The 10,597-nt window shown below is 52.0% G+C and overlaps 1 protein-coding gene across 1 annotated transcript; it reads left to right on the top strand.

Annotated features, from left to right (window-relative positions):
- The first annotated feature begins 8,999 nt into the window (after positions 1 to 8,999).
- Positions 9,000 to 9,920, top strand: LOC141737377 (olfactory receptor 14J1-like). Its single transcript, XM_074572065.1, has one exon. The coding sequence runs from the start codon at positions 9,000 to 9,002 to the stop codon at positions 9,918 to 9,920; it is 921 nt and encodes a 306-aa protein (XP_074428166.1).
- Positions 9,921 to 10,597: the final 677 nt, after the last annotated feature.

The raw sequence follows: 10,597 nt of genomic DNA, 5'->3' as shown, positions 1-10,597 counted from the left end.
ACCACCCTGAGGACAACCTGTGTGCCAAGCCACAATAAGGCCTTCTTCCCCTGGATACGCTTCACCCGCTTATCCTCTATTTCTTCACTCACTATCGCATACGCTAGCTGCAGGTTTGATGATGCAGGGCCTGAGGAGAAGCTGCTTTGCTCTAAGCTGTCTGCAAATTTGCAGGTTCCCCTAAGAAAGAGTTTTCAGAAGAACTAAGTCTTTATACCTATCTGTTTGTACCTATTTCTCATAAGATTATCCCTTGTAGAAAAGCAACCTCATTAGAGGCAGCTTGTACTTAGCATATGGCTGCAGAGGGTGTTTTAGTGTTTCTCAAACATGATTATTCTTTACTTTGCTTTGCTCGCAAAGGGGAAAAATCCTTCTGTGCCTGGGCGCAGCCAGGTCTCCAAGGAGATCGGGTAGGACCTGGTGCAATGGAGCTGTAACATCCAGCTGCAGAGATCAGTGGAGAAGTCTGATGGAAGGAAACTGATGTAAATCCCAGTTGGCCAATGACAGAGATGGTGGGGTTGTGGGGGTGAGGAGCAAGGATGTCCATACAATGTCACCTCAAGGGACTGCTTTTCCTAAACATCCAGACCTCCTGAGGAGACCCTCTGGATCAATATCAATTGCAGAAAACTTCTGTCACCTCTTCTGTAAACTGAAAGGTAAATTAAAAAAAAACCCTTTAAAATAATACTAATAAGAAATATTAGGTTCTCTTTGAAATAATTTATTAGGTTCTGATTGAAATCTTCCTTCTTAACTACACTATGAAAGAACTCCAATTCACTGTAGATGTCTTGAAGACTTGAAGGAAATTGAAGGAAGAGAAATAGGTCTTTAGGGCTTTCTGTACTTTAATGAGCCCCGTGGCGTATTTAGCTCTGAGTCCATGAACCTCAGATACTGAGAGAAGATTGAAAACACTGCTCAAGGAGTCAGAAGAAAAACTCAAAGTACCTGGAAGCATTAATGGGCCCCACTGAGGGCCACTACTGACAAAGTCTCCCCATGGACTCGTTAGAGGAGATAGCTGGAGGCTGTGATTGCAGGAAGGCAAAGGCACAGTGCAGGTGGCTGTAAAGCTGTTGCTTTGTTTGATGAAGCAGAAGGGCCAAACCTGACCCTCAGGCCCTGGGAAGGCAGATCCTGCCCCTCAGGTGTGGCTCAGGGCTCTTCCTGGGGGCAGTGGGGTGTGAGGGTGAGCAAGGCCAAGGGTAGGGAGACTGTGCAACACCTCCCGGCTTCCCCATGCAACCGTGAAGCAGAAACCATGTCAAGAGCCTCAAAATAAAGTTTCTTCTGGTAGGCCTTGGTGGCAGAGGCAAGTGCCATAGACAAGGGGACAAAGACCTTGGTGCTGTTGGGCTTTTTACCCTTGCCAGAGCCCTACACCATCTCCGCTGCAGGCTGACCATCACTGTGCCATGCCTGTGCCTCTTTCCTTGTAGGCTGCAGGCACCCGTCGTGCTTTCCCACATCGCTCTCGCCCCGGCATTTCCATATCTTTTCTGATGTCTCTCCACTCTCACCGGCTGTTCCTTGAAACACAAAGCCATGGGCTGATCAAGACTCCCTCTGGGTGACCTCTTGCACCACAGTGCAACCCTTTGGGTGAGATTTCTTTTTCCTCACATGCAGTCCAAACCTTCCAAGCTGCAGATTCTTGAGGTTTCCTTCTCTTCCTACTACCAAGAAAAGCTCCATGATCTCTGAAGCCACCCTTCAAGCAGGTGCAGGCTACTGCTAGAGAGCCCTGGGCCTCCACTTCAAAAGGTACAGAAGCCCAGCTCCCTCAGCTTCTCCACAAAGGCCTCAAACGCCATCCTGGCCAATGTCCTTTGGAGCTTCTCCACTTCCTCCTCCTTCCTTCAGAACAGAGAGCCCCACACACAGACACACTAGACCAGATGTGTCCACAACAGTGCTGGGCCAAGGGGGATGATAAGTGCCTTGTCTGGGTGGCCGTGTGCCCCCTAATGCAGCCCTGTGTGCAGCTAGTCCAGTTCACGGTCCGCATGTACCACTGGCTAAAGTTGCATCCCTCGTAATGCCCAGGCCCTTCTCCTCGGGGTCAGTCCTTGGCCAGTCAGGCCACAGCACGCCCTCATCTCTGGGGTAATCCTGCCCCCAGGAAAGGCCTGGCCACTTCTCCTTGTAAAACTGTGTGAGTTTTCCATTTGCTGAATCCCAGAGTTTATCAGGGTCCCCCAGGAATGAAGCTCCATTGGGCCAGTCGTTCATGTGTGCCTGCAGATGGCTCTCCCTGACATGTGCTGCCTCTGACAAGATAACAGCATGAGGAATCGCAGGACACTACAGATAATCAAAGGAGGCACTTGATCAATGCCATTGTTCACCAAGGTACACATTCCCATGGTGAGAAGCTCGGAAACATGAAATGAAAGTACAAAGGAAGCCAAACTAGGACCATGGAGGAAAGGGTAAATAGAGGTGGGCTATTTGCATGGGAGGGTACAGGGATGGTCAAGGGGAAAAACTTTTGAGTGGGAAAAGAGGGAAAAAGAAACAGTGAAACAATGGAAAGGATCAGGGCTGTTTGTGGGGACCTGCCAAGCAGCCCTGCATCTGAGCAACCATGCCTGGAGTGGGAGAAGAAAGTCCCTGATCGTCTGACCAGACTTTCTGGTTGACTTCCACGGTCACCAGGAACCTGACTGATTTCCCTCCCCTCATGAAGGAAAGATGGTGGATTGAAACGCAGAATCATTCATGCTGGAAGGAAGCTGAGGAGATCTCTAGACCACCCTCCTGCCCACAGCAGGGTCAGCTACGGGGTCAGACCAGGTTGCTCAGGGCTTCCTTCATTTTGGGCTTGCAAAGCTCCAAGGATGGAGATGACACAAGCTCTCTGGGAAATCTTCTCCAGTGTTTGACTGTCTTGACAGGGAGAAAGTTTTGCTCATTTGTTTCAGCTGATGCCATTGGCCCTCATCCTCCCATCACACACAACAGTGAAGAGCCTTTGTCATGGTGACAGCCAAGAAGATGTGGAAAGGCTGATATTAGGTCTCCCCAAAGCCTTCTCTTCTCCAGGCTTTGCACCTCTGCAGCAAGGTGGCCAATGGCTTTCTGGGCTGCACTGGGAAGAGCACTGCCAGCAGGTCGGTGGAGGTGATCCTTCCTCTCTACTCAGCCCTGCTCCAATTTGTCTTGCCCATTTCCCTCGGTGTTTGCTACCCGACTACCTTCACTTAGAGGTGGTGGTAGGGCTTCAGGTTAGTGGTTGTAAATAGGGTAAAGGCCTCTCATGAATGTTTTCACAGTCAGTGTCACAGAAGTCTAAACATCCTCTGAACAGACCTTACCTCTTCAAACCTTCCAACCCCTACTGTTCTGCGATGCTGATTCTTTGATTCCACTGTCATTGCCCAGAGGGGCTACCACAGATGTAGACTGCTCCAGGGCAGGTATTTATATTTAGGCCGATCAATGATGTTGTTGCTTTAATGTTTTTTTGTTGTGGTATATGCTGCTGTTGTTAGGGAAATCACACAAACACTTGAAGGACAACGGAAGGGCTACCACCTTAGTGGCCCTCCAGTGAGCTGGCTCCTGTTGGCCATTGGCTCACTGTCACTGGGCAGGGTGTGGTGTAAAAGGTGCTGAGCAGAGCAGGACAATCACTTCTCCTGGCTGTGCTCCTGCTCATACAGCCTCAGATGCTGTTGGCCGCCTTTGCTGCTGGCTCTTGTTTGGCCTGATAAAACTCAAGGAGCCGCAGGGCCATTTCCACAGAGCTGCTGCCCAGCCACGCAAAATGATCCAAAACGGATCAGAGCAGCCCTGCTCTGACATCAGCCTGGTCTCTCAACATCCTTGGATTCATCCTGTCTGGTCCAATGGACTACCAAAGGTTGACCTTACCCATGTAGCCCCTGACTTGATCTGCATCCACTGCTGGATTTCGCGTGGGGTTCTGCCCCTTAGGCACATGGAACTGGGAGACCTTGCTGGTGAAGACGCAGGCCAAGAGTACCTCGTACCTATCTACACCTACTCTCTGCAAAGTCAGCCATGACCACACATTACCTTTGTTTATTCTTTAGCTGTTCCTGAAGGAGTAACTGCTCATTGTTGTGCCCTTCAAATCCCTTGCAAGTGTCAACTCTACGGGAGCTTTGGCTTTTCTAAAACCAACCATATTCCTCAATTCCTCCTTTGTTTTCATCCTTGTATCCACCTCTTCATGCTTCCTTTTTTCTCTGGGGCTTCCCCATGAGTGTCTTGTTTCCCCCAGCTCTTCTTATAACAGCTCTGCCTGTTGTCCTGACTATGGGTATGACCGCACTCTCGTACTTGAAAGACGCTGTCCTTGCAGACCACTGTACTGCAGACCCTCTGCTGCCCTTCTGTGCTGCTCACGTGGGCTCCCCCCAAAAAAGTCAGAAGACTAGGCCAAAGTCTGCTCCTCTGAGGTCTGTCATCTGCATTCTTCTATTCTCCTTCTCCTTGGGAGGTGAGACCCCACTATTTCATGGTCACAACAGCCAAGGCTGGCACTGGTTTTCATATGAAAAAACAACATTTCCATTAGTTGAAAATGTCCATGTCACATCCTTTGCTTCAGGCAGACTGTGATAATTATTGGCATGCCCAAAACTGGACAGAGAAGAGCTTCACGAAGTTCAGCAAAGGGAAAAGCAAGCCCTGGACCCAGGGAGAGATAGTCCCCTGCACCAGTACAGGTTGGGGGCTGAGTGACTGAGAGCTTCTCAACACTTTGGCATAGAAGGACCTTTGTGTTCTGATAGACAAGCAGCTGACCGAGAGCCAGCAGTGTGCCCTTGCAGCAAAGCAGGCCGACAGCCTCCTGGGTGCGTTAGGGAGAGTGATGCCAGCAGGTCGCGGGAAGCGATCCTTCCTCTCTACTCAACACTGGCGACGCACTTCTGTGGTGGTCAATAATTTTCATTTACTTCCTTAACTGTTCCTCAACTTCATTAACTGTTCTGTAACTCCCCATCCTTGTGCCCTTGAAGTCCAGGGGAGCTCTGGCTTTTCTAAAACCTCCCTTATTTGTCAATTCCTCCTTTAATTCTTCATCGCCCTCTCATATGCTTCCTTTTCCTATGGAGCTTCCCCATGGGGAGACGCCACTATTTCCCAGGTGAGACCCCACGAGTTCATGGTCATGAAAAACAAGGCTGACACTGGTTTTCACATCCATGTCCAGCTCTTCCTTCTTTGAGAGGAACAGCTGCAGATGGGTGTCACCATTGTAGACCACACTGGCAGCTGTGCTATAAAGAGTTGTGTCCCAAGCTGTGCCTTGACCAAGACCTTCCAGAAACATCCAGGACTGTTTGCATGCTGCTGTGGTCCCCCTCCACTGAAAGCCAGGACAATTAAAGTCTACAAGGGGACTTCAATAGGTTCTTTATCTCCTACCACAATGTCACCCTTATTAGTCTCTCCTCTGACACTCACCCACAGGGGCTCACCCAACTCATTCATTCCATAGAGGAGCTCCACACATCTCAGCAGCTCCTTCACACTGAGGGCAAACCCCTCCTGACCTTACTGGCTTCCTGATCTCCTGAGCCCACCCATCACAGCAGCCCAGGTGTGTGAGCTGTCCCAACACCCCTCAGCTGTTCTTCCCTCCAAGTGGAAGGAAGAGGTTGCACACACAGCTCCAGCTCCTCCTCTCTGTGCCACAGGCTGAGGGCATCAGGGGCATGTCTGGGCTGCAGCACCTCAGCTCTGGCACATTTGGGCTGAGAGCAAAATTGCAGTGGGAAAACCTTCTTCCAAGACCTCAAGACCTCAGTTGTGCAAAGGCTTTGCTTCAGAGCAGAGACATGCTGGAGTGGATGGGAGATAGTCGTGTGAAGAAGAAATGAGGTTCTCTCAAAGAGAACAAACCCTGCTTTCCGACAGGCCAGAGAGAAACAGAGCTCAGCAGTCAGTCTGAGCAGGAGAGGGCTTTGCTGTCTGTTGTGTCTCTGCAGCCCTGAGGGCCTGTGCTGGAGGGGAAGCTGATCTCAGGAAGGAAGAGATGATGTTGACAATGTCCTTGAGTGTGGAAATCCTGTGATTGAGGTCCACGGTGAAAATCATTGGCCTGATCCATGACTGTATCATCAAGGGGATGGTTAAACTCTGGAGGAGAGAAGAACCAGCAGAGTGTGAGAGTGAAGGAACACGTGTGGAGACCCTGGTGTGATGTGCTTGGTATTCATGCCCTGCCCGGCATCTACCGTAAAGAGAAGGGACAGCCCCTGCGTCACTGCAGTGGTGGGATTCAGTCAGTGGCCCAAAGGCAGCGTCTCTCTCTGAGATGCCCTGGGGGATGCCTGTCCCACAGCTAGTCTGGATGGGGACGGGGCTCCTGGACAGGACCTGTGCTGTCCATGTCAGCTGCGTGCAGTTGTGCTGGAGAGCCCTGGCACCTCCCACAGCACCACAGGCCTGAATGTGTCAATTAAGTAAGATTCAGCTGCCCTGAATAAAGTTAGGCACATAAGACAATTACCACAATGAGAGAGACTTGTCTTTCCCTGTGCCACATGACTCCGTTTGGTCAGCTGAGTCCCTCCATGGGCTGCCCTGGACATAAGGAAGAGTTACAGGTTCACTTGTCCTATGTGTGGTCGTCTCCTCTCATCGAAGCTGGCCGAAATATTTTCTGACCAGCCTCCAAGAAGATGCCCCCAGATACTGCCCTGTCTCTATGAACTGTTGCATTAGAGCTTGCGGTGACCAGCATGCATCTTGGTCACCTCTGGCACCAAATGTGTCCCCAGGTGTCTGTGTCAGCACATCTGACTCCTGCCCTCCATCTCCATTCCTTAGCAAGGGAGCTGAGACAAGGAGCTCACATACAGGAGCCTATTTGGGGCACATCTGAAGTGAGACAAGAGGAATCCCACCTCCACCTGGGTTTGTGGCATGCTCCTCTTTTAGCCCAGAGGCCTCCAAGCCCAGGATGAGGACCCTCCATTGACTTGGCTGAATCGCTTTTCTCAGAACAGTTAAAGCAGATTCTTCCCCAGCACTGTCTGAGTGTCCTATTAAAGAATGAAAGAAAAAAGGTATTCTTGGACTTATATCTGTCTAATTGAGAAATGCAACTGCAGGAAAGAAGTGTCTCTGCCCAGCTGAGGGAGGGAACATCAGTGGTGACTTCATCCTGTTTCCCAGCAGGTTCCCCTGGAGCCCCAGGGACACCTGGAGGGAGCCCCGAGGGGGCAGAGAAAGGGCTGCCTTGGGCTGGTCCTCTGCTGCTGAGCTGGGCTGGGCTCCTGGCATGGAGGGAGCTGATGGCAAGCGGGCAGCGCTGCAGAGAGACAGCTCTGCCCAGGAGCAGCTCCTCTGCAAAGGGCAGCAGGGCTGAGGGCACTGCCTGCAGGCACCCGAGAGGAGCCAGGCACAGAGAGGATAAAGGCAGCTGGGAGTGGGAGGAGAGATCTGAGCTCGTTCTCTCCTGGCTTCTCTGGTGTGGAGAAGGAGGCCGTGCTTCCGAGCAGGGATGCCCTGCTGCACCATGGCAGCGACAGTGAAGGAGGGCTGCCTTCTGCGAGGGACTGTGGCAGGGTTTTGAAGACAGGTGGGTGTGCAGGCAGGGGTGCCCAGGGCTGTCCTTGAGAGCAGGGTCCCTGCAGCGCAGGGCTCTGTGTGCCGGGGCAGGGACTCTGCTGCTTGCCAGGGTCAGCTCTCAGCCTGCCCAAGGAGTTCCCCCCCGAGCGTCTGTGGGGAGAAGCTGTGGGGAAAAGGAGAGACTCCCCTCAGGGCAGGGTCCTTTGGCTCTTTTTCGAGTGTGTGCTGTGTGGGTCAGGGCTGCCCACAGCTGCAGATCTCCCCCAGAGCACTGGCAGAGGCAGCATTTCCAGAGGAAAGACAAGGCAGGGGCTGCCTGGAAGATGAAGACATTGCAGGGTCTGTGCTCTCAGCTGTCTCCTGAGGGAAAGGAGCTGTCACTGGTCCACTGAGGGATCAGCAGATCTGCCAGAAAGCTCACAAAGTGCCTTCAGCCCCTCCTCTCCCTACACACAGCACCAGCAGCACCTTTGCTTCCAGCATCAGGCTTTCTCTCCTCTCCTCCTGAGGAGCCACAAAGAGGGAGATGGCCCTGGGCAGTGCCTGCTGCCAGGAGGGGTCTGCAGGGCAGAGCTGAGCCCCCAGCGGGTGGGATGGGCTGTGGGAGCAGGGACAGGGAGGAGACGTGGGCACAGAGCAGCAGCTCCTGGCAGGGGCAGCTCCAGGCAGCAGAGACATGGGCAAGGGCTGGGGGAAACTGCCAACACGCACTGGGGAGGGGGCGTTCAGGCATCTCTCTGTTGGTCCTTCACTGGAGATGTCTTCTGGGTGTTCTTTGGTGGGCAATGAGCTGACTCTCTCCTCAGAACATCTCATTTCTTGGACCCCAGACTCTCTGCTTTGCCTGTCCTGCTGGGCTTGCCAGCTGCCCCCAGAAAGGCAGAGCTCTCCTGTGGGATCCTAGGGAGGGCTGAGCCTTTCCCTGGGGGTCGGCACTGTCCTCGCAGAGTCCTTTGATTGTCTCTGTGAGGGGTTGTGTCCTGCTCTCTCCATCACAGCTCTAACTCTGGTTTGGGAAAGAGAAGAATTTGTATATTTGTCCGTTCAAACAGTGCTCCGCTGTTCCCATATGAGTTCAGTTATTTGTTTGGGTTTGTTTTTTAAGAGGAATTTGTGTGTGAAGTCATCTTGAAGGCAGCACAAGCAGAAGCGCAGGGCAGACAGAAAAAAGACTGATGGACACTGCAGCTCTCCTGGCTTTGCACTAAACCACAGAGAACAGAGCCTTGTGTCCTGTCCCGTCTCAAGACTCCACGTTTTCTGTCATAAACATGAGGATTTCTACCCCTCAATAGAACAATCGCCAGATGTGATAGTAGAAAATTAAAACCACATAATCTCTGAAAAGCAGACTGCCTTTGCTATAAGGCGTCTGTCCTAATTTTTTCCCGTTTTTTTCCTCCTTTGGACAGAGCCCCCATGCCAAGAAATAGCAAATGTCCAACAGCAGCTCCATCACCCAGTTCCTCCTCCGGGCGTTCGCAGACACACGGGAGCTGCAGCTCTTGCACTTCGGGCTCTTCCTGGGCATCTACCTGGCTGCCCTCCTGGCCAACGGCCTCATCATCACCACCATCGCCTGTGACCACCACCTCCACACCCCCATGTACTTCTTCCTCCTCAACCTCGCCCTCCTTGACCTGGGCTCCATCTCCACCACTGTCCCCAAATCCATGGCTAATTCCCTGTGGGGCACCAGGGACATCTCCTACACAGGATGTGTGGCCCAGCTCTTATTCTTTTTCTTTTTCATGTCAGCTGAGTATTTTCTTCTCACCGTCATGTCCTACGACCGCTACGTTGCCATCTGCAAACCCCTGCACTACGGGACCCTCCTGGGCAGCAGAGCTTGTGTCCACATGGCAGCAGCTGCCTGGGGCAGTGGGTTTCTCTATGCTCTCCTGCACACGGCCAATACATTTTCCCTGCCCCTCTGCCAGGGCAATGCCCTGGACCAGTTCTTCTGTGAAATCCCCCAGATCCTCAAGCTCTCCTCCTCACACTCAGACTCCCTCAGGGAAGTTGGACTTCTAGTCGTTAGTGCCTTGATTGCTTTTGTTTGCTTTGTTTTCATCGTGCTGTCCTATGTGCAGATCTTCAGGGCCGTGCTGAGGATCCCCTCTGAGCAGGGACGGCACAAAGCCTTTTCCACGTGCCTCCCTCACCTGGCCGTGGTCTCCCTGTTTGTCAGCACTGCCGTGTTTGCCTACCTGAAGCCCCCCTCCATCTCCTCCCCCATTCTAGACCTAGTGCTGGCAGTGCTGTACTCCGTGGTGCCTCCAGCAGTGAACCCCCTCATCTACAGCATGAGGAACCAGGAGCTCAAGGATGCATTGCGGAAACTGATGACCAGATGATTTTCAGAAGCAATAAACTGTCATCTGCAAATCTCTCATCATGTAACTCATTGTAACGTTGGGTTTTGGTTTGGGTTTGGGTTTTGGTTATTTTGTTATGCTTTGTATAATTTTTTTGTTTGCTTTGTATAATGTTGTCTACAAAGAAATATTGTTATTTGTGCTGTTTCTAATTACGCATCTTTCCAAATTTTGTGAGTCCCACAGTCTCTGTAAATGAGGCCCCGCGCTCTCTGTGTATTGAAAAAAAGAAAGAAAGAACCTTCCTTCCTTTGAAGGCCTCTCTGGAGCTGCAGGGCATGCCTGTGTGCAGAGGTTGAGGGGAAAGAACAGGACAGAGGAGAGGGAAGAAGAGGAGGGAGAACCAGCCTTGGCCTTCTCAGAGCTGCTCTCTTCCCATTTCCACATTCTCCATTCTGATCCCTTGCGCTGTTGGAAGGCCTGATTGCTCTGGCAGCTCTCTCCTACTGCTGTGGTGTGGCAGCGCTGTGAGCACAGGCAGGGGCAGGGACGGGTCAGTTCTCTGACAGAGCTGGCCTCCCTAACAGCACCTCCATCACAGCAGGGAATGTCCTCAGGGTAGTGCCTGAAGGCCTTCAGGAAAAAACACCTTTGGAAGGTCGTCTCCCAATGTTGCTGTCAAGAACATGCCCAGCAAAGTTCCCCACAAATGGCAC

Source organism: Larus michahellis, unplaced genomic scaffold (assembly GCF_964199755.1).
Source record: "Larus michahellis unplaced genomic scaffold, bLarMic1.1 SCAFFOLD_34, whole genome shotgun sequence".
In the NCBI taxonomy this organism is placed as follows: domain Eukaryota; kingdom Metazoa; phylum Chordata; class Aves; order Charadriiformes; family Laridae; genus Larus; species Larus michahellis.
This window is presented reverse-complemented; position numbering and strand designations above follow the sequence as displayed.

Excerpts from the sequence above, each read along its gene's own strand:
- LOC141737377 (XM_074572065.1), top strand. The coding sequence starts at position 9,000 with ATGTCCAACAGCAGCTCCATCACCCAGTTCCTCCTCCGGGCGTTCGCA.